The sequence below is a fragment of the Homalodisca vitripennis genome, chromosome 2, assembly GCF_021130785.1.
Source record: "Homalodisca vitripennis isolate AUS2020 chromosome 2, UT_GWSS_2.1, whole genome shotgun sequence".
NCBI lineage: Eukaryota > Metazoa > Arthropoda > Insecta > Hemiptera > Cicadellidae > Homalodisca > Homalodisca vitripennis.
The window spans coordinates 6,235,656-6,259,835 of record NC_060208.1 but is presented as its reverse complement, the minus strand read 5'-3'; the positions used below and the strand labels follow the sequence as shown (position 1 = coordinate 6,259,835).

The 24,180-nt window shown below is 34.6% G+C and overlaps 1 protein-coding gene across 10 annotated transcripts in view; it reads right to left on the bottom strand.

Moving 5' to 3' along the window:
* The window catches only part of LOC124356157 (longitudinals lacking protein, isoforms F/I/K/T-like), a 288,925-nt gene extending 268,544 nt beyond the window's left edge, over window positions 1–20,381 (bottom strand). For all 10 annotated transcript variants that reach the window (XM_046807313.1, XM_046807315.1, XM_046807318.1 and 7 more), the window contains exons 1-2: window positions 20,117–20,381; window positions 16,418–17,291 (exon numbers count right to left, since the gene is read on the bottom strand). In XM_046807313.1, the coding sequence (XP_046663269.1) occupies window positions 16,418–17,291; window positions 20,117–20,290 (1,048 nt within the window). In that variant the 5' untranslated portion in view covers window positions 20,291–20,381. The remainder of the gene's footprint in view (window positions 1–16,417; window positions 17,292–20,116) is intronic.
* Window positions 20,382–24,180: the final 3,799 nt, after the last annotated feature.

Sequence of the window (24,180 nt, the reverse complement as noted above, 5' to 3'; positions counted from 1 at the left end):
GGCATTATGAATAGTATAAAATTTGACCTACAAGTTTTAGCATGTTGACAGCTCAAGTTTTGAATTTGGAATACATTTGTAAAGTACATTACCATGGAGACAATAAAGTGTTTCACAATATTGTTATAATTGCTATTTATAACTTTTCTAGCAAGTTACTTATAAACAATACAGATTAATGCTGTGAATGCACAAGCAGTAAAGGCTCCATGGTAGACTATGCATATGCAACTGCATTCACAATGGGAGCATTTTCCCTGGTCATTGAGTTCAACCAGCTTCGCAGATTCAGCGATAACTAAATTATTCTTTTTGTTTCAATACTGTCTTCATTTAACAGTAGTGCAAAATACTAAAAAGCGTCTCATTACAGTTAGTAAAAATTGTAATACTGATCTATATTGGAGATTCCATGTTTTTCTTACAAAAGCACTTAATTTTCTCTGATTCTTAAAATGTATGTTCCTTTTCTAATTTTTAACATTACTTTTAGATTTGTATTTATTTTTTCAGAAATTAATGTACTTGTAATCTAGAATTTTAAAATAACCAATTTTATCTAACTCCTCATGTGCTGTCCTCTTGTGGAGGGATCATGTTGCAAATTCTCACCAGTCTTTCAATACAAAAATTAAGGTTTTAAAAAAGGGCCTTACAATTCTGGAACTAAAAGCAAATTGCAAAGTAGCAATGTACTTCAATGTGTTCAATATGAAAATTTCATCCATGTAACAATGAATTTCATTAATGTGAGTAAAATTTGGGATAAAAATTGAAAATACCTTTTCTTTATAATTTTCTGTTTGATTTTCATAATAATTGCAATAAAAGGTTTACAATTTTAAATATTACATTAGCTATCTTCTACAAAAGGCAAAGCCCTCATTCACTCACCAATAATTCTCACATTTCCCAATATCAAAGAAAGTTTAAATTTTGCACACGCGTCAAGACCTAAATATAAAAATCCAATGTATTTTCATAAAAATCAAATATCCATCTAGATTGAAATGGGGTTGTGACACCTAACAGAACTACATTTTTGTTTTTCAACTTTCTGATGGTCTACAAAAATGAAATTGGACACACACACGTATTATGGTCTCAAGAGACTACCAGCACAGGAAGCACCTTAGACCGAAAATAGATTATTATGAATGGAAGTAGATGCTCTTTGACAAATAGACTTTGATCAACCAACATATCTACGAGTATATATTTTCTTGAATAAGGCAACAATATTAACTCAACTAGGTCACCAAGAATACTTAGGCCAGAAGTAGACTACAATAGCTGAAAGTAAAGGCTTTTTAACTGAAGTTATATATATTCACTGTTTCTTTACTTTGTTGTATTATGTTCTGTTATACTTTATACTATTTTTGCGTCTGAAGACAGTTTTTTACCGAAATATAGTGCCAATGATTTGAAAACAATGTTATTTTTACAGTTATCTATTAAAAGTAATATATATATACATATATTACTTTAGGAGAACAAGAAAATCACTAGTATGGCATCAGAATTATACTTTAGACCAGGAGTAGATTACTATGGATGAGAGGCCTTTTTACTAATGAAGACATCTTTTTTTACTTCTCTGGAAACATACAATGTTGTATAACATACAAAGTTACACATTAGACATAACTCTTTATTGATGTGATCGTAGAGAACAGTAACGGCGTCAAGTATTACAGTTTTTGTTTTGATAAAATTAAAAAACAATTAGTCAATGTTATAAATCATAGAATTCTCTCCTGTAGCCATTCGGTCAATGCTTTCTTGAAGTTGTTCGGCAGCTTGTTAAAGTACAGGGTTCCTTTGCATGAAGGCTTCCTTCCATAGAGATTTAGATGGTGATATAGCAGATTGAAGTTTATTGTATTTTTGTATTGTGTTGGTGTACGTTGTTATGCCTGTGTTGTACAGAGTTGACTGCTCGAGGGATCACATCTTGAATGTACAGGATCTTGAACAGTAAGGATTTTGTATTGTGTTGGTGTACGTTTTTATGCCTGTGTTGTACAGAGTTGACTGCTCGAGGGATCACATCTTGAATGTACAGGATCTTGAACAGTAAGGATTTTGTATTGTGTTGGTGTACGTTTTTATGCCTGTGTTGTACAGAGTTGACTGCTCGAGGGATCACATCTTGAATGTACAGGATCTTGAACAGTAAGGATTTTGAGGTGTTTGAATTGCTCTCTACAGCTTTCTTGGAGTTGTAGTCCAGCCAGACATATCATAGCTCTCTTCTGATGTTTAAGAACTCTCTCAAGATTGGTGATGGTAGTACCTCCCCAAACTGCCAACCCGTATCTTACATGGGATTCAAACAGGTCAAAGTAGGTAGTCTTAGCTGTTTATATACCACTTACATGCTTAATTCACGACACAAACATAAATGCCTAAGCATAGTTTATTGCAGATGGTGAACATGAGATTTCCAGTTTAAGCTTGTGTCAACTATGCCCAGACGTTTACTGAGGAATTTTACTTCCAAGCCAAGTAGCACAACATCAACATTTCTGTGTTTTGTAGCAAAATTCATTTGTACAGTTTTTTCTAATTTAAAACTAAATCATTAGAATAGCAGTATTGTTTGGTGATGTTTAGTGTTGTACTTGTGTTACTATTGGGATGGTTTATTGTTTTGTTTGTTAGTGTGAGAACTGTGCCATCCACATACATATAGTTTGTTTTTATAAAGAAGACCCTGACGGAGTCGGGTCCTGGTGACCTCTCTCACACGCTAAACATCTCACTTCAAACGTCTACCACAATAAAATATACACTTGTATTACCTCGGAAATAATACTTGGGTAGTATTCAGCCATGTATTTGAGTAAAAGAAAAGTATTTTGTGTGTTATTGTGACTTATTGTAAAAAATAATGTAGAAAAACACGGTTTTCCATTTAAAATTCATGCCTTTCACCACTTTAACTCATTATCATTCCAAAAGTAATGACAGTAAAAAATATTCTTATACAGCATTTGTTGTATGTCCCTTGTAGAGATAACAAAAATTTAGAGTTTTAAGTTAATAATTAAAATCGTAATTATTTTTTTTGTAAACCCATTTGAAATCAGTTATACTGAGATTTTGAAAATAGTGTATGATACTATACAGTCTGCTTGTGAATACTGATTTGGATTTAAACTCAGTAGTAGACTTGTACTTATTTATAAATCAGCCAATATTTATTATCAACTGTCTTTACTTGTGAGTGTGGGTACACATCAAGTGAGGTACCGGTACTGTCACAACTTATTTTTTTTTACTTTTATCTGATTGGGTAGTATTTACCCATGTATTCAAGAAAAAAATATTTTGTGTGTTATTTTGAATTATGGTAACCAAAAATATGGAGAAAAACACGGTTTTCTGTTTTAAATTTAAGATTTCTTCACTAATTCATCTTTATTTCCAGGAAATTCTAATTATATTTATTTTTTGTTTTAGTAGGTGGAAGATAAGTTTGAGGCAGGCATTTAATTCCAAAGTAACCTGAATAAAATTTGGTTACATTCACTTTCACTCTCCATTCTCCAATGCTGTATTTGAGTGACATGGGCTTAGAGATTGCTTGAAACTGTATCAGCAGTGTCAGAAGTAGCCAGAATAACTATGTCAACTGCATAATTGGCAAATACAGTATTTGAAGACAGAGGCAGGTTTGAAGTGTAACCAATGTACTTTTCCAGAATTCAAACTGATGTTGAGGTATTGAATTGTAGGATTTGAACACAGGTAACATTTGATCAAATAGAATATGGTCAAATAATTTGGAAAGCACAAAAAGAAGACTGATTGGATAATATGAAGAAACAACATGGAAAGGTTTGTCAGGTTTTTGAAACATGAAAATTTCAGAGACGTCCCACTGAAGAGAAAAGTGACACAATCTTGATATAGTATCAAAAATTAGGGTAAGAAAATACATTCCTGAAAAGGATAATTCATGTAGAATCTCCGCTGTAATTAAATCGTACCCTGGTGATTTTTTAAGGGCCAAGTTTGAAATAGCATGCAGTACTTTCTCATGAGTACTTCTTCCTCCAAATTGGTACTGCAGTTGAAGTGTATTTCACTATTCGTTCGAATTGTGGTGAATCATCAACAGGTGATTTACAAACATCACTGAGATATGTCACAAATAAATCTGCCCTCTCCTGATCAGTCTTAGCCTATTAGCAAGTTGTATCTGAACACCAAAGTGGATGACATGTTAAAGGATATTTCAATATCAGTTTTGTTTCCCGCCAAAGACAGGAATCCGTAGCAAATAAATTATTGAAGTCCTTTCCTTTTAAATAAACATATTTCTTTCTTCAAGCAATTGGAAAGTTGCTAGTATGGTCTTACCTCAAGGATTAACAATTCTAGAACCTCACTGAGCATGTCACACATTACAATCTCCAACAGCAAGGAAATGGGACCAAAGTGCAGAGAAAAAGTCATTAAATTAGTAGTAACATTAAATCTTGGAAAAAAGTAAACTGAGACTACAGTTGAATCAATATTTCCCGTGCCAGTGCACACCGCAATAGCTTGCCTATTGACGGAGAAAGATGGTGGAAATGCTCTGAACTGCCGATTTAATTAATATTGTATACCAACCTTGACCTTTTGTATATTTTGACAATATCAGAGTAATTTGAGTTATCAATGTTATATCCCGTTTTATAAAAGGTAGAATTATGTTTAAGATGTGTTTCTGTAAGGAGGGCAATGTCTATTCATACCAACCTTGGCCTTGGGTATATTTTGACAATATCAGAGTAATTTGAGTTATCAATGTTATATCCCGTTTTATAAAAGGTAGAATTATGTTTAAGATGTGTTTCTGTAAGGAGGGCAATGTCTATTCATACCAACCTTGACCTTGTGTATATTTGACAATATTAGAGTAATTTGAGTTATCAATGTTATATCCCGTTTTATAAAAGGTAGAATTATGTTTAAGATGTGTTTCTGTAAGGAGGGCAATGTCTATTCATACCAACCTTGACCTTGTGTATATTTTGACAATATCAGAGTAATTTGAGTTATCAATGTTATATCCCGTTTTATAAAAGGTAGAATTATGTTTAAGATGTGTTTCTGTAAGGAGGGCAATGTCTATTCATACCAACCTTGATCTTGTGTATATTTTGTGTGTATTTATATAGTCTGCATCGTTCAGGAGGATCTGCTCTGTAGAAGGTGTAATGAGCAGGAGGAGACTGCTGAGCACCTGCTCTTTGATTGCCCTGCAATAGCAAGAGAGCGGTATGCCATCTTTGGTAGTTTGGACAGGGGTGGTGAATTTTCCCAGGAGGACTTGATAGGTTGTTTTCAGCGGTTTGTGGAACTTCTGAAATTGTAGACTGGTGAGCCTCATGGTGTGTTTCCGGGGTGCGCAAAAAGCCCTTGAGGCTTAAGTGCATGGCAGTAGGCCGCCCCAAGGGAAGAAGAAGAAGAAGAAGAAGGAGGGCAATATCTATTCATTTCGTATGTAAATTATATGCTAGTTCAGAACAGCATAATGTTGTGAAACCCTATTAGCATTCCAAAGACGGACTAAAAGGTACAAAACACGAAGAGATCTATATACCATGCGGATTAAGTAGATCTTGAACTAATTTATATTATTTAAATACTGTAATCCAATACATTAATGGAGTGAACAGGTTTTGACTAGGTACTATGCAAAATTTTGTGATATCAGTTTGAGCAGTGGTTTGATGACTAACTGTTGGCCTAACATGAGCTAGAGAGTTTTGAATAGGCATGGACATAGTAGTGTGGCTGAGTAGAGGGAAAACTAACGGGGTCACTCATGCTAGGTGGTTGGGGTTGTGGCTGTGACTGTGACGGTCTGTAGGGTGTGGGACAATTAGATTGTCGATTTGTAATTCTTTATAAACAGAGTATCCTCTATAATTGGACAGATGGGGTCGGTTGAACAGTGCACACGTAGCAGGCGTGTCACGGGATTTAGTAAAAGATGTGGATTCGTACGTGCCAGCACAGCGAACGGATCGTGGAGGGTGATTACAAAAGTTTTTAGTATATCCGTACTATTAACAACACATGCACTGGGCAAGTCGGTAATTCGGTCTAGGATATTCCACTTTAATTTTTTAGTGCATAAATAAATCAAGCTTGAATACCTATATCTTATTATTATCAGCAACTCCTAGGTCGATGAAGAAAAGTGGTAACTTCGCTTTGTTATGAGAAAGAACTTTACTTACTGCTCTGACTATCTTTTTGAGGAAGCATATTAGACTATATATTATGGTTTCAATCAAGTAGTGCAGGCCACGAATTACCACACCAAATTATTTGTTATCAGATAGTTGGTAAGAGTGGAAGTCAGCATCTTATTCCCTAATATTTCACAAATGTTCTATATGCAGAGGCCGTAAAGAAATACAAAGTAATTCTTCTGTTTGTGAAAATGCACTTGAAATATTGTTCCCAATAATGTTTTTAAAACAGAACACATATGGACGTATTGAATATCCTTATTTGAAAAGATTGGCCGAGGGCAATGTTTTTTTTCAAACTTCAGGTTGGTTATTATCATCCATAGTTTGATCAGACAAAACATAATCTGTCATAAAAAATTGGAACAAATCTAGAGTGAGCACAGTTGGCAGATTAAACCTAAATTGGGAACCGAAGTAGGTGTGGGAATTTATTGTGCGTGTAGTTTGCTGTATTTTATTCAGCTTTCTCTTGTTGACAACCTGATTCGATTTGTCGACAACCGACAAGAGATCCGGGTTCGAGTCCCGGCGGAGCAAGTACTTTTTGTGATTCAATGTTTATTGAAAAATTAAATAAGGCTATTGCCATTTATACACATTTGAATAATATAAACAAAAGTCGTTTGACAGGTATTTGGTCTTCCGATCATATGTTAGTTTGGTTATTTAAACGCATATGTGAAAGAAAAGGCCAAATACAAAATAATTGAATCGTAAAAAGTGAGAGCTCTGTGGTGTAATGGTAGCACATTCACCCGGCAAGTGAGAGATCCGGGTTCGAGTCCCGGCGGAGCAAGTACTTTTTGTGATTCAATGTTTATTGAAAAATTAAATAAGGCTATTGCCATTTATACACATTTGAATAATATAAACAAAAGTCGTTTGACAGGTATTTGGTCTTCCGATCATATGTTAGTTTGGTTATTTAAACGCATATGTGAAAGAAAAGGCCAAATACAAAATAATTGAATCGTAAAAAGTGAGAGCTCTGTGGTGTAATGGTAGCACATTCACCCGGCAAGTGAGAGATCCGGGTTCGACTCCCGGCGGAGCAAGTACTTTTTGTGATTCAATGTTTATTGAAAAATTAAATAAGGCTATTGCCATTTATACACATTTGAATAATATAAACAAAAGTCGTTTTACAGGTATTTGGTCTTCCGATCATATGTTAGTTTGGTTATTTAAACACATATGTGAAAGAAAAGGCCAAATACAAAATAATTGAATCGTAAAAAGTGAGGGCTCTGTGGTGTAATGGTAGCACATTCACCCGGCAAGTGAGAGATCCGGGTTCGAGTCCCGGCGGAGCAAGTACTTTTTGTGATTCAATGTTTATTGAAATTAAATAAGGCTATTGCCGTTTATACAATTTAACGTAAATAAAAGTCGTTTGACAGGTGTTTGGTCTTCCGATCATATGTTAGTTTGCTTATTTAAACGCATATGTGACAGATACGGCTAAATACAAAATAACTGAATCGGAAAAAGTAAGCGCTCTGTGGTGTAATGGTAGCACATTCACCCGGCAAGTGAGAGATCCGGGTTCGACTCCCGGCGGAGCAAGTAGTTTTTGTGATTCAATGTTTATTGAAATTAAATAAGACTATTGCCATTTATACAATTTTTAAAACTTATATATATATATATATATGTGTAAATATTTTCTAGATTGTGGCATTAATGCAAAAACTTCAAGAGCACTGAAAATACCTTAGACCAGGATTAGGTTACTTACATTGGAAAGAAATGCTTTTTTACAGAAATGGACTTTTCAACCTGTATATATATACTCAAGACCAGAAACTGATTATTACGAGATACTTTTTGACAGATGGAAACAGTATGTATTGTATGTACAGGATATCAATAAAAGTTGGAAAAGGATATAATATTGATAAACTGAAGTGATATATTCTTATCTGTAATCGGTCGACAGCTGTGAAGAGGCAGGTGTCAGACTTAACTGACACCTATATTTTCTTGATCGAGGCAACAATACAGACGCTACTAAAGCACTGGAAATAAATACACTAGAAGTAGATTAAACTATCTGGAAGTACACTCTTTTTTACCAAAATAGACTGTTCCGGCCTATTTATGTTTATATTTTCTTGATCAGGACAACAAAGCAAACACTACTAGGACACCAGGAATAACTAGACCGGATGAAGATTACAAAGACCTATCAGACCAAGTATGTAAATGTGCTTTGATCGTAGCAGCAAGACAATGGTGTGTGAAAAATAATTGATTAGGACCAGATTTGCTTCTTTATGTACTAAACCTGAACAAGCCAGTGGCAATTTTGTTATTCTGTTGAACCTCTTGCCAACTAACACTGAAATAACTTTGGCATGTTTTATAAATTGTTCAACACAAGAACAATAAAAGTAAAAAAATATTATTATAAGCTTAAATAAATAAATGCTTTTTGTGACGTTGATTTTAACTATTATAGTAATAAAGTTTGTTTTCACAAAACAATTTATTTTGATTCATCAAATAAAATAATAAATTGAATATTAGAACATTACTATTTTTTTCTAAAAGCACAATTTACTAGCTATGCAATAACTTTTTTTGTACGGTTAAGAAAATAAACAGTTTTTACAGATAATAAACAAATATCTTTTATGCATTTGCATTTTTGTACGAGATTTTTGTGATATTATTAAAAATATACAACTCATCAGAAAATTAAATACATAATATTTTTCTTACAAATTTTTGGTCATTATGTAAATCTTGGATACTTTAAATATTTACATCTTAACATCCCTATAAGGGGCTTGAAGTTTTAAATTTATTGTGTAACTTTCAAAGAATGAATTAATCCCACGAACACATTTTTTTTGTGAGAATTATTTATTTAAAGTTCAATAATTAGGTGTTGGAGTGTTTGTTTAGAAATTAAGTATTATATTCCAATAAGAAAAAGCTGGTAGAATGTATATTTTTGATCATTTAAAAAAAGGTGTGCAGTGTGATGAAAACTGAAAACAAGGTAATTATTTTGAACTTAAATTTAATTTACATATGGCATTAAATCTTCCAGAGTTTTCTTCTACTAATCGAGTTATATGCTTTGGAGAAATCAATAAAGAGGCATAGAAAGGATTTATTGAATTCATGGTATTTGGCAATTGCCTCCTTCAGTATGAATATTTGATCGGTAGTTGATCTACCTCTAGTAAAGCCTGCTTGGTGGTCACCTAAATATTGGATGTATTATATATGGAAAAGTATGGAATACCCAACAAATTAATAAACTTGTCAAAATCATACACATCAGGATCTAGATGCAAGGTTAAGATAAATGGGGAAATCTCGGAAAAGTTTGATGTAAGCACAGGCGTAAGACAGGGGGATGGATTGTCCCCATTGCTATTTAATTTAGCTTTAGAGGAAGCATTACAAGAAGTAAGACAAACAGAAGCTGGAATTACAATAGGGACCAAAATAAATGTTCTTGCATTTGCGGATGATGTTGCAATTATAGCGAAGAGTAAAGAAGAGCTGAAAGTGCTGGTCGCAAAACTCCTAAACCATACACAAAAAGTTGGTTTAAGCATAAATTAAGAGAAAACCAAAATAATGGAGTGTGGGAGAACAACCCAAATAAACAATGAAAATAATATAGAAATAGAAGGGCACAAATTTGAAAAAGTAAACAACTTCACTTATTTGGGAGTAATGCTGACGAATAATAATGAAGAAGACATGGAAATACAACAAAGGATAAATGCAGCACACAGAAGTTTATCAGCATGCCACAAGCTATTAAGCTCTCAACTACTATCACACAAAACCAAACTCCGTATATATAAAACCATTATAAGACCAGTTCTGTTATATGGCTCAGAAAACTGGGTGTTAAGTAAAAAAACAGAAAAACGTTTGATAGTATTTGAGAACAAATTATTGAGAAAAATCTATGGGCCAACCCTTGAAGATGGAGAGTGGAGGATAAAACATAATGTAGAGTTGAGGCAACTATATATGGACCCACATAGTGGCCGAGGTGAGAAGTAGGAGAATGAGATGGGCTGGCCATTTACTAAGGAAGGAGGACAACTCCTTAGTCAGGAACGTCCTTGTAAACAATCCGGAGGGCAGAAGACCACCAGGAAGGCCCAAGTTGAGATGGCAAGACCAGATCAGAAGAGACATAAGAAAACTGGGAAGAAGAAGCAATGGATAGAGAGATCTGGAGGCAGTGTGTTGGCGAGGCAAAGTACCACCTTGGGTACCAAGAGCCACGGCAGTAAGTATGGCATTAAATCTAGAAATAAATTTACTCATCATAATAGAGTATTTTTAAAGTCAAAGAAATATTGAATCATATTGCAGTCAAAAATCATTAATTATATTAGGTATATATGTGTATAAAGGGTGCAACAAAACTCTCTACATACATTTTTATCATATTGATCCTTGGATGAAATTAAGTTAAAGATCAAAATGCTATCATGTCTTTTACTATTTATTCTACCTAAACCTTTTTAAATGTTTTTAGACAATTAAACTTTGCTAACCTCTGTAGGTTGACAGGATCTATTAATAAAAAAACATTAGGTAGAAATTGTAAATTAAATTTCAATGTCAGCCATTTAAACTCAAATATTATCAAAACCACTAATTTTAGTTACACAATTGACAAAGAGAACTTTTTGTAGAAAATGTATTAATAGATCTAATCACACTTGTGTGAAAAGTTTAAATAGGATTTAACAAATAACTGACTTACTACAAGTTTTACTTTATTTGAATTAATTTTAAACAATAATGTTATACAACATTAAAAACTTCTAGTAATAATTGTTTGTTAACAACCACAATATGAAAGTTTTTTTTTGCTGATTCTGTTGTCAATGATATTCGCTTGATACTGTACGTAACCAAATCAATTGTAAATTGGCGTAAGGCAATTAAGACAAGTAAATTTTTTTAAATAGGTACTTTGGTATTATCTGAAAGTCACTACTTTTGGAAGTTTTTCTTACCTGGGATCTAAAAAAAATACATGGTAAAGTAATCCTAAATGAAAAATTTAAACTATTTTTTATATTTCAGATTTAGTGTTATTAGTAAAACTAGTATTGGTCAAGTTGATGATCAGAAAATTTGGAAGTTAACCTTGTTATAAAGGTTTCCCGGAAGACCCGGTTTTAACAGGAAAGGCAAGAAAGTTTGTTTACTTGAGTAATATTAAATTAAACATTTAATTAATCAACAAATTTTGTGGAACAATATACACTAAATCTAACCTCAAAATGTTAAATTTTTCTTACTTTTCTTTGAATTTAAATTATTTTTTTTTTATGTCCCGTCCATAACGCTTTTTCATTATTATGGTTTGGTAAAACTTTTGGTAAAAGTATTTATTTATACAATAAACTGTTTTACTGCAACAAATCATTTCATGTAGGCCTAGGCCTAACTCTAACAAAGAAAAACCTTTATAAATTGTATTATATTTCCATATAAACCTTACAAATTTGTTTGTTTTCAGATATGACTTTAAATTTATAGAAACATCCTATGGAAAAAAATCAGACTGAATGTTCAGAAATACAGGGATGTATTGAAACTTGATCAGGAAGCTTGGAATAATCAATTGAAGAGACAGATGTAGAGAGAAAGAAACAACAAAGGGCTAACTCAAGCACTTAAAAGAAACCAAAAGAAAAAGATTATTATTTTATTTGATGAATCAAAATAAATTGTTTTGTGAAAACAAACCTTATTACTATAATAGTTCAAATCAACGTCACAAAAAGCATTTATTTATTTAAGCTTATAATAATATTTTTTTACTGTTATTGTTCTTGTGTTGAACAATTTATAAAACATGCCAAAGTTATTTCAGTGTTAGTTGGCAAGAGGTTCAACAGAATAACAAAATTGCCACTGGCTTGTTCAGGTTTAGTACATAAAGAAGCAAATCTGGTCCTAATCAATTTTTTTCACACACCATTGTCTTGCTGCTACGATCAAAAGCACATTTACATACTTGGTCTGATAGGTCTTTGTAATCTTCATCCGGTCTAGTTATTCCTGGTGTCCTAGTAGTGTTTGCTTTGTTGTCCGGATCAAGAAAATATAAACATACATAGGTCGGAACAGCCTATTTTGGTAAAAAAGAGTGTACTTCCAGATAGTTTTTAATCTACTTCTAGTGTATTCATTTCCAGTGCTTTAGTAGCATCTGCATTGTTGCCTCGATCAAGAAAAATGTAGGTGGAAACAGAAGACAGAGACAAACAGCCCATAGAACTTGATGACTATGACACATTTTCTCAGTTAAGTTGTTTGGTTCAACAGAAACGGTTATGTTACTCAAAAATGTATACAAATTCTGAAGATTAATTAATACTCTTGGATAGACCTGTCCCCAAAAATGAAATTAAGGCAGGACAGTTTGTTCTCAAAGAATTTGTTAGTGAAGAAAAAGAATGAAGAAGAAGAAGACAAAAGTATGTGGGCACTACACAAACCTGTGTTGATAAGCATGACAATATTGAAGTTGTGTACATGACTATGGTTTTTTTTTTTTTTTTTTTTTTTTTTTTTTCTTCCTTGGGGCGGCCTACTGCCATGCACTTAAGCCTCAAGGGCCTTTTGCGCACCCCGAAAACACCATGAGGACTACCAGTCTACAACTTCAGCAGTTCAACAAACCGCCGAAAACAACCTATCAAGTCCTCCTGGGAAAACTCGCCACCCCTGTTCAAGCTACCAAAGATGGCATACCGCTCTCTTGCTATTGCTGGGCAATCAAAGAGCAGGTGCTCAGCAGTCTCCTCCTGCTCATTACACCTTCCACAGAGCGGATCCTCCTGAAGGATACCAACTCTGTGTAGATGCTTCTTCAGGTGACCATGCCCCGTAATGAGACCAATGACCTTGGAAGACATTGATCTGTTTAATGAGAGAAGGTCCGAGGCCACCTTGGAGGAAGGTGACTGTAATACCATTCTACTCACTCTCAAACCCGGATGCAACCTCCACCTTCTCCCATGCTCCGCGCGAATCCATTTCGAGACAACCCTAGAGGATTCACACCTTGGAACACCGCAGAATGGTTGAGGGCCCGTCATAATTGTTGCTGAGCCCTGGTTGGCCAGGGCATCAGCTCTTTCGTTCCCAGAAATCCCCTTATGACCAGGAACCCAACAAACGGTTACATTGTTGATTCTGGCAAGGGAGGAAACGGTCTGATAGCAATCCCAAACTAGTTTGGATTTGATTGCGCAAGAATCCAGCGCCATCAGCGCTGCCTGACTGTCCGTGAAAATGTTAATCGTCTTGCCCCTATATCGCAGACGAAGATTCTCACGAGCACATTCCATAATGGCTGCGACCTCCGCTTGAAAGACTGTCGGATACGGACCCATAGGAACCACCAGCTCCCTACATGGTCTCACTCCCAGAATTCCAGCACCTGTGCCGCTTTTGTTTTAGAGCCGTCTGTGTACCATTCGAGCTCCGCTGGTGGTAGAGGTTGCTTCCCCTCTGACCAATCATCCCTTGAGGGCAAAATAATCCTAAAGGGTTTGTCAAAGGAAAACTTTTGTGGCATCTGATCAGAGATCATATGCAAAACATCCTCCTGTATCAGAGTGCTAATTCTGCAGTGCCCACCGCTGCAGCCCGACCAGAATCCCGTCTGCTGCAGACAGTAGGCACTCTTCCTGGCCATAGCTCGAATGACAATTTCCAGGGGGGCGAGATTAAGACAACAGTCCAGAGCCGCGCCTGGCGCACTAGGAAAGGCCCCTGTGATAGCGAGGCAGGCCATCCTTTGGATACCCGCCAAACGTGCTACCACCGTTTTGGCTTCTATTTTTGGCCACCATACGACAGCTCCGTACATTAGTGCAGGTCTGACCACGGAAACATAAAGCCAGTACAAGAGCCTCGGCTTCAGTCCCCAGGGCCCACCTATCACACGTCTGCATTGCATTAGAGACCACTTATCCCTGGCAATGACCCTTTCTAGATGAGGTCCCCAGTTTAGAACCCTATCTAGGATCACGCCCAGGTACTTGACCTCAGGCTTCAGCTCAACGGGTGAGCCTTTAAATAGAAAAGGACCAATGCCCTCCATCTGTCGCCTCCTGGTAAAGGCAACCACGGCAGCCTTGGTGGGGTTGACGGTGAGGCCAACCTTATCACACCAGTTTCCCACCATGTTCAGAGCAGCATTGGTCAATTCCGTGATTGTTGTGTTGAACTTGCCACTCACAAGAATCACAATATCATCTGCGTACCCTTGTGCAAAGACACCGCTGCTATTCAAAGAATTCAGCAGGTCATCCACAACCAGGTTCCACAGAAGAGGAGAGAGAACGCCGCCCTGCGGACAGCCCCTCGTAGCCTTTGCACTAACACTTGCTCCCATGAGGGTTGAAACAACAACCCTGTCCGTGATAGTGGAAAAACAATGAACAGTTATTTAAAATCGTCTCAACTCCAAACTCTTACATTCGTGCATTTACAGATATACATGGACTAACTTATTTCAGTCTTCTGAAATCAAAGAATGAAAAAATAGAATATTTTATAAATTTGTAAAGCCAACTGAATTAGAACATTTTTAGATCCTTGGATCTTCTTAACTTAAAAATGTAAAGCTTTGTGTAAAAAAAGATAAGCTTAGTGAGATTTTCATTAGGTTATAATACTGTAAATTATTGTATACTTTAGTTTGGTAATTAAAAATAACATTTATTACACATTTATCATATGTTTTATTTATACTATCCTCAGTGTCCCGTGTGTAACACATATTTTGTTTTACAAATTTTACCCCTCCTTATTATAAATTATAAAGATGCTATAGTTCGAATTGACATTATTACATTATAAATTAAGTACAAGGGTTATCTAAAACATATTCTTTTGAGGTTCTTTACCCCATGTCTCTTTTTGACCCGTCCTTAATAGACCTTTTATTGTTCATAACGGGTTTGAATAATTGTATGTAGCACACAGATTGCAATCCGAATTTGGCGACTTAATTGACATGTGTAGTATTTCTTAACATTTAATTAAACTTATCCTTCAGGATGTTCCGTCCGTAACAATGGAATAGCTGGTATATGCCATATAAAAAATGTTCTTTCTAGTAATGTAACATTCTTTAGATCGCAGCTAAGAAAAACTCTTCCGAAAGTAGTAGCCACTGGAAAATACCAAAGTACCTATTTTTTTTAATGTATTTGTCTCAATAGCTTATGTCACTTTACAATTTGATTTGGCTACATAATAAGCTAATATTATGACAATCCAATCAGCAAATTATCGATTACAAATATCAAAGCAATCATACAAAAACTTCCTTATTGTAGTTGTTTACAATTCATTATTGTTAGAAGTTTTTAATGTAATATAACAATATTGTTTGAAATTAATAAGAAACAAAGTAGAACCATTTGACAAATGGCTGCACATGGTAGTCCAATAAAAACTTTCTAGCTCAAAAAAACAGATGTATTATATGTCATAATGTTAAGTGTATATTGAGTACTTTCATGTGGTATATGCCATCCTTGAGCTGTTTTATATCTTTGAGAATAACAATGTTCAGACCGACTACATGCAACACTAGAAGAATTCAAACTTATTGGTAGCCTAATAAAAAAAGCACATAAAACGAGGAGAATGATTTTTCAATGCAACACGCAATCCAATTTGATTTCCAACAGACATTAATAAATACATTTATGCATTCTTACACATTCACATCATCTTCATACATTATAATGTACACAATAAGATAAACTAAGATAAGACAATATGTATATCCCCCATATGCTGCGTTTACCACAATTCTGATTGTAGGAACACACCCCTATGCCGTGTTTTAAGGGGTAATTAACAATTCGTAGGATGCATGTATGACATTCCATGTATCAGACATATCAGATTCTTCAAGAATATTGTTTATATTAATGAAGATTAAAATCAGCCACATATAATCTAATCAATGAAAAATAGGCTACCACGTAGGTAGATGATTGTATAATGTATTTGAGCACACGTAGCTAGCCCTCAGTTTGCTTATTAGTATGATGGCATAAACACAAATCATACTTTTAACTAAATCCCAAACTTAATCTTTATAGTAATATTATCAATCAACTCACCGGCAACCTGGCTGTTAGACATGTTGCTGGGTCCTGGTCTTGACAAGTCCAGTTCGTCCATTTCCTCCTCCTCTTCGTCCACTGTCAAGTCCTCGACACTGTCATCGTTTTGCACAACATCCGAAAAGTCCATGTTTTCCGTTTTCACTTCACGTTTGACCTCTGCACTTTCGACCGCACTTTCACTTTGAATCGTTTCATCAATTTTTGCGTGTTTTTTATTAACTACAAGAGCAGTAGGCACTGCAGCATCAGATGAGTTTTGAGGAACTGTTCCAATAGACTCTTTGATTTTATCAATTTGTTGATTTTCTTCATGATTGTTTTCTACAGGTAACGGAGCACTGTTTGTTTCTTCTGATGGAGGAAGATAAGGGGGAAATTGTCGCTTCCGCTTGGTAGTTGGCGACACACTACCATCCCTGATCCGCATGTTCGTACTTCCTTGATTGAATTCCTGCATTAACGGATGTTTCAAGGCAGTACTCTTTCGTTGATCTGCATTGATCATCAGATTTGAAGGGATATTAACAAGTGGGGATATTGGTCGTGGAAGTATTGGGAGCTGCTTTCTCAAAATCATGTCCATTTTTTTGGGAACACTAGTTGGTACTGACCGGTTAGATCGATTAAACTCCCGCACATGATCCATCTCACGGGAACGTTCAAAATCCCTATTCTCACTTATGGCACCACTGTCTGTTAATCCTTTGATTTGCAGGGACTCTGCGGCCTTGAGGAAAGTACCCAACTGCTCCTGTGAGATGTTCACCTCGCCGCGGTACATGTAGTCCAACATTGCCTTCAGCTCGTGGAAACTCACATCTTTCAGAATGATAATTGGATGTTTTTCATAATGTTGGCTCAGCAGGGCCTGAAAAAAATATAGAAGAAATGTTAGACATGTTGTTTCATATAACTAAGTAGGCCTACTGTCGGTCTAATGAGTTAATGAAACAGCTACTAGGTCTACATAAAGATATTGTCACAGTGTTTAGAGTAGTGTTTTGAACAAAACTATCCTAGAAACAAATTTGTACAAATTGTGAAAATAAGACTATGGGAAGAGAGAGAGTTGGAAAGATCTGGTAGTACCAAACTTTACAAAGTAGGTTACTTAATCAATTAATAAACATAAAAACAAATGCGTTTGGGGTCAGAGTATGATAAGCAGACCCGGTTTGTATACCGCTTAGTATATCAGCGATACTTCATATATCTAATAATAGAACTATTAATATAAAAAATAAAAATCATATGTTTGAAATAAAAAACAAATTTAATATAATACAATGACATACCTTATAAATAATAATAGAACCACAACCTTGAAACAATCAAAATTGGGATAGGTAATATGACAAATTTAATTTAAATGATAAAGAAACGGTAATTCTAAGCAATATATGGGTCAACCTCGATTTTTCTCATATTACAATATATTGTTCCAATAGTCAATTAGAGAAGGAAATGACTAGAATTTCTTGCCGGAAAGCAGTTATAGGAGCAGGCAACTGCCAGACGGTCATATATTGCTTAGAGTTACCTATTAGTGATCAGGGGCACTGACGTGATCTGGGCTTCAAATTTGGAACTACTCGAGTTAATTTTTTTTTCTAAAAGAGCAAGCAGCGGGCAGGCATCGTGCGTGATCCTTTTTTTTATTAAAAATTTTTGATAAATTGTTATTACATATTACAATATAATGTAGGTAATGTATGTAAAACAATTTTAAACACATAATTACATGCTGGAAAGCAAAGTAAACCAATATAATCCGCCCAATACAAAATCTCCATAAAAATCTGGTAAAGTAATCTGTGTCATTCCTTTGGCCTGAATCAATTCAGTATAGACGAAGATCACGCACGATGCTTGCCCGCTGCGCAGCACTTCGCGCTGCTTTGCTCTTTTAGAAAAAAAATTAACTCGAGTAGTTCCAAATTTGAAGCCCAGATCACGTCAATGCCCCTGATTACTAATAGGTAATTCTCGCAGTTGCCTGCTCCCTATAACTGCTTTCCAGCAAGAAATTCTAGTCATTTCCTTTTCTAATTGACTATTGGAACATTATAATGTAATATGAGTTGCCTGCTCCCTATAACTGCTTTCCGGTAAGAAATTCTAGTCATTTCCTTTTCTAATTGACTATTGGAACATTATATTGTAATATGAGAAAAATCGAGGTTGACCCATATATTGCTTAGAATTACCAAAGAAACCATAACAACTAAACAAATATATTGAAACCAAGAAAAACACAGTTTATCACCTGTTGATACTAGTTTGGTTAGTTGTTTCAATCACTTTTACTTAGATATAATCACATATCATGTTTACAATCTGTGAATTTATTTACGTTGCTAAAATGATTTAAGTAAATTATTCTGATTAATTAATAATATAGGTTGATTAAATGAATGCGTGATTTATACAATATTGTTTATTAATATCGACCACTTAACATACTCTATCCGCAGTTGATTCAAAAAATGCAAATATAGTATACAATTCCCAAGTTTCAGTTTCTTTTGATAATAGTTTGGTCTAAAGACACTGTATTTTTTAATCATGTCTAATAGATTCAATAGAGAAGTAATTTACCAAATTATTACTTATTACTGGTTAGCAAACATGATATATTTACTATATTTTTTGCATTTGTATAAAGCCTAATAGCATTAACTAATTAATTACTTCAGCGAGTTCAATTACACCCAACCTGCAGCCTAAATGAAGCTTGTCTTAAGTATTAACAATCATGCCGGATGTAGATTTATTCCTTTAACTCAATAGGGTAGATATCCATAATAAGTGCACCTAACTATATAAACAACACAAACATATCAATATAGGATAAGCAATTGGATTGTAGTCCACAGATTCTGTTTAATTATGAATCAATTTTGTAAATTTTGTTACCTAATAGTATTAGACCATTTTGCTTTGAGTAAACAAAACAATACACTGTTCTGACATAGCCTAGGTATAACAATAAAAATAAACTAATATACTGTCTATTTGAACTGAATTGATCAAAATATATGAAAATAAATTGAACACTCAAACTAGGCTATGCATTGCAACACATATGACTGACTATCACCCCATATTATGTTGGCCAAATAGGAGAAAATAACATTTTATGCATTTAATTTAATTTCAATGTAACATATATTCTTTTGTAAAGTAAAATTGTAACTCAATAAAAGCTCATCATGTGTTATTAAGATCATTTTATGAACAGACTATTTATTAGAAGGTCTAATTGCAAAACATAAAACTGACAATTTCTTTACTTTTAAGTTTATTTTGGTACACTAACATGTATTCATCAAGTAAGCTAGCCTAATAGGTCTGATGTTTAAATAGTCTCCATGTCAACAAACCTCTAGCAGTATTTTGAGAGGTTATGAAACATTTTGAACTTCACAGAATCATGAATTTGGGATGAACTTAGAGAAGAACACAAGATTCATTACCCTTATTTTAGAATAAACGTTGTTTCGTACAACCAAAAAAGATAGCCTAAAGGGTAGCCTACTTTTGTTTGTGGAAGAGGCTGTTGACCTACACTTAGGAATGTTTGAATATTTAAATAAATTCTGGTAAAATAAGGCCCCAACAAGAGCGAATCTCAACACCTACGTAAACAATTTTAATATTTAAAATATTATTATATATTTAATTGTAAGTTACCTCAAGATATGGACTACATGCTGACAAAACAACTTTGTGGGCCTTCAAAAACTGACCCTCAGCAGCTAGAGTACAGTCCACAAGTGTACCACTTTCTAATAAATGATCAAACACAGAAATTAAAGTACTTTGATGATTATTCCATCTCAAACAAAACTGTTGATTTGAAGCCATGACACGCACTAAAATTAATTTATAAAATAAAGTAAACAATGTAAATAAAACACTCGGACCCGAATCACACAAGCCGAGAGGCAGCCATTTGTAAAAACTAGTAATTTATCAACTGCCTTCTTAATGAATTCATCTGATCCCATTTAATTAAAAAAAAAAACTTAACTGTATATAAAAACACAAAATTTACAGTAACGTATGAATTTGAGTAACTTGTTTTAGTCTTTGTACTTTAAAAAATTATACTGTTATCTACGTCATGATATTTTTAATAATTCGATTATATTTTGTTTAAGTTATAAGTAAAATTCATTTCAATTCAAAAATCTGTATTCAATAAAATTATACTACATCCATACAGGTTTAGAGTCAATCTATATCAGTTTGCTGTGTTGAAAATTGCTGAAATTCATTTTAACTAATGACAGTAAAGTTGCTGTTATAGCGGTATAGTTTACAACAAATTTGTATTATTAAGTAGGTGAACTACTGGTTTCGCATGCAATTTCCTGCTGAATAATAGTGTGCCATAGTTAGTATGCCATACGCTAATAAAATGGCTTACCAATCACTCCAGAGATAACGGATAAATGGTGGTCATTGCAGGATATTTTTATCTCCTGATTCACTTCAGAATAAATAAACTAAAGTCAGTGATTCGGAACTCTGAAGTCGGAGAGTGAAACCGTTTTTACTAGTGCCAATGAAATAATTCCAATTTATAAGCATCATTGATTGAATAGATTCAAATATATCAGTAGCAAAGTGTGCAGAGACATTCTAATGTCAGAGTAATAAGCTTTCTTAGTGAGGGCACTTATGATGTAATACGATGAAAATCTATGATAATTTTGAAATGGAAGTGGGCATATTTGAGGTACAGATATAATTATTTAAGTATTCATGCAAACTTTTAACACAATCGCACACAATAGCTTTAGTGAACGATCTGTACTATCACATATACAGGGTGTCCAAAAAGTCCCGGGTCGGTTGAATATTTTTCAAAATATTTAAAATAAAGCTACAAAACCTTACACACAGTTACTGGACATAAAAATCTATTTTATCACATATTCAGTCATCCGCTACTTCCTCAGGGGGGCGGCCCGCTAGGAGTCAGAAGAAAATCTTAAATGTAAGCATAGGTTGATATGCATATCAAATTAAAGGTCTATATTAGTAGAGTACAAAGCCACAAACCCGACCTCAAACGGATGACCGAGTCAAAAATGACAGCCGTTCAAAGATGGCTAGAGTTTGCAACTTAGGTTAATGTAACAAAATACACTGATGAGATTTTTGACTTTAACTCTCCTAACATTAAAAAATGGACATCAGGTGTTTCTTGAGGTGTTTGAGTGTTATTTGAATAACTCATTAAATTGTAAACAGTTTTGGGTTAGTAAAGTTAAAATCAAAAAGCTCATCAGTGTATTTTGTTACATTAACCTAAGTTGCAAACTCTTAGCCATCTTTGAACAGCTGTCATTTTTGACACGGTTGTCCGTTTGAGGTCGGGCTTGCGGTTCTGTACTCTACTAATATAGACCTTTAATTTGATATGCATATCAACCTATGCTTACATTTAAGATTTTCTTCTGACTCCTAGCGGGCCGCCCCCCTGAGAAAGTAGCGGATCACTGAATATGTGATAAAATAGATTTTTAAGTCCAGTAACTTTGTGTAAGGTTTTGTACCTCTATTTTAAATATTTTTAAAAATATTTAACCGACCCGGGACTTTTTGGACACCCTGTATAATATTTACGATTAGGTTGTATGACTAAAAAGACATCTGTCTGTTCGCGAGCCATCCAACACACTGGTGTACCTCTTGTTTTCGTTCTTGGAAACTATGAATATATGTAAATCTGACAAAATACAGCGTACATATATGCTTTCCGGTTTCTGTTCACTAGCTTATCCTATTTCCTTGGACCAGTTTAGGAATCAAATCAATTTTTAGATACCAAAGTCCGTATTTAGGCATGTACTGTTCTGTGCTAATAAGTCATGCCATTATAAGGTAGCATGAATGATGGCAACGCACCGTAATGTGTGTAGGTTGGTGTACCTCTACTTATATTGTTCTAGAGGGAATCCACCTCCGTGCCCCACCGCTCTATTTTAAGATAAAAAAGTATAGAGAGTCAAGTTTGAACGTAACCATAATCTAACTTATAGTCGAACCACATTAACGGAAGTTACATTAAATATATCATGTTTATTTCTGCATTTCGAAACACAAAGAAAACAATTTACAAATAATAACGTTACTTTTTAATTCTATAACAGACAAAACCTACCGATTTTGGTGCTTTTCTGTAATTTTGAAAATTTGTAATTCAGAAACTGTTGACCCATTAAGAACAATTAAGATTGTGTAATGGTTTTGAGTAAGTAATGTAGAATTATTGAATTATACGAATTCAAATTACTATTCTTGACCGAGCGGTTCAATACATTCATTGTTGGTCACGTCATGGAGCTCTTAAAGTTATTATCTTAGGCGTGTAGTTTGGTAAACCACTACTCCAAAACTTCAATCTTATTACCTGTTTCATTGTACAGATGTTTTTAATGTGTCACGGGGCTTTCTGCTTGTTGAAACGAGTAAACTTCCAAACTGTCGAGGGCGGTGTTACCACAGAAAGAAAAAGCCATAATGACTGTTGTTAATACATTTTACCGATTAACATGAGAGCTTTGAACCTACCGTTATCCGTAGCTCGATTCCTCCCCCCCCCCCCCCAACAAGACCGATTCGAGGTCAGTACACTGAGAAATGTCGATGCGATAATATTTTTCGTGAAAAATATCAATTCAATCTCCCGCCAAGTGCGAAATACGCAACGTCATCCATTATCTCGTTTTGAAGAGGAAAACTCCGGTTGATATTTATAATGAGGTACAAACTGCATAATTCCAAACGACGAAGCAGAGGCATTTATCTCTATGGAGTTTGTAGCGTTTCAAAAACTCCAGCCGGCCTCCATTCAAATTCAACTCGTGTTGGTCTGTCAACTGTTTTGCATCCCACATCGTGGATGTTTTTCAATATCCGAGGGCTTCTGTTATGGTTTCGTGTAGCAAAGATCTGGAAATTTGCGGAAATATCGCAGAGAGTTCTTCTACAGTTAATATGTAACCGTTACGGAACGCATTTTCAAGTCTTTTCCACAATTTCAGTCACAATTGAAGGTCCTCCAGTCATCATGCACAGACGTATGACCGTTTTTAAACTCACTACACTACTCGTGCGATTCATAGCATTATCGCCATATGCAGTTTTACATCATTATAAACTTCAACCGAAGTTTTGTCCCTTCCAAACGATATAACGGATGACGCCGCGTATTTCGCACATGGAAGGAGATTTTATTGACATTTTTCATTAAATATATTCTCGCATTCTCAACGTACTGATATCGAACCAGTCTCGTTGCGAATGGGGAGGAATCAGGCTACACTGCCGTGTAGCCAACATGTCGAAAGCATCCTTCCGGTCGCAAGAGGTTCGATCAGTACCCTTACTTCCTCAATATGCATTGTAAAACAAATAAAATCATATAATTTTATCAGTACCCAAATCTATACACTAAAAGCATTCATATTAAAAATTTGAGACCGTTTCATTAATTTTGAACATGTTATGCAAAAACACGTGAAATTAATCCTGTAATAATTATTACAACATTGCTAATAATATTTGGTTATATAAAAGACACACTTGCTACAAAATAATAGGTAATATGAATACTAATTGAAATGTGGCTAGTGTTTGAAACAATATGTTTCCATTTAAATTTACTAAACTGATTTCATATATCCACTAATCAACGAATATATTGCACTTGTATATTGAAAATAACAATGTGCAAACATTCA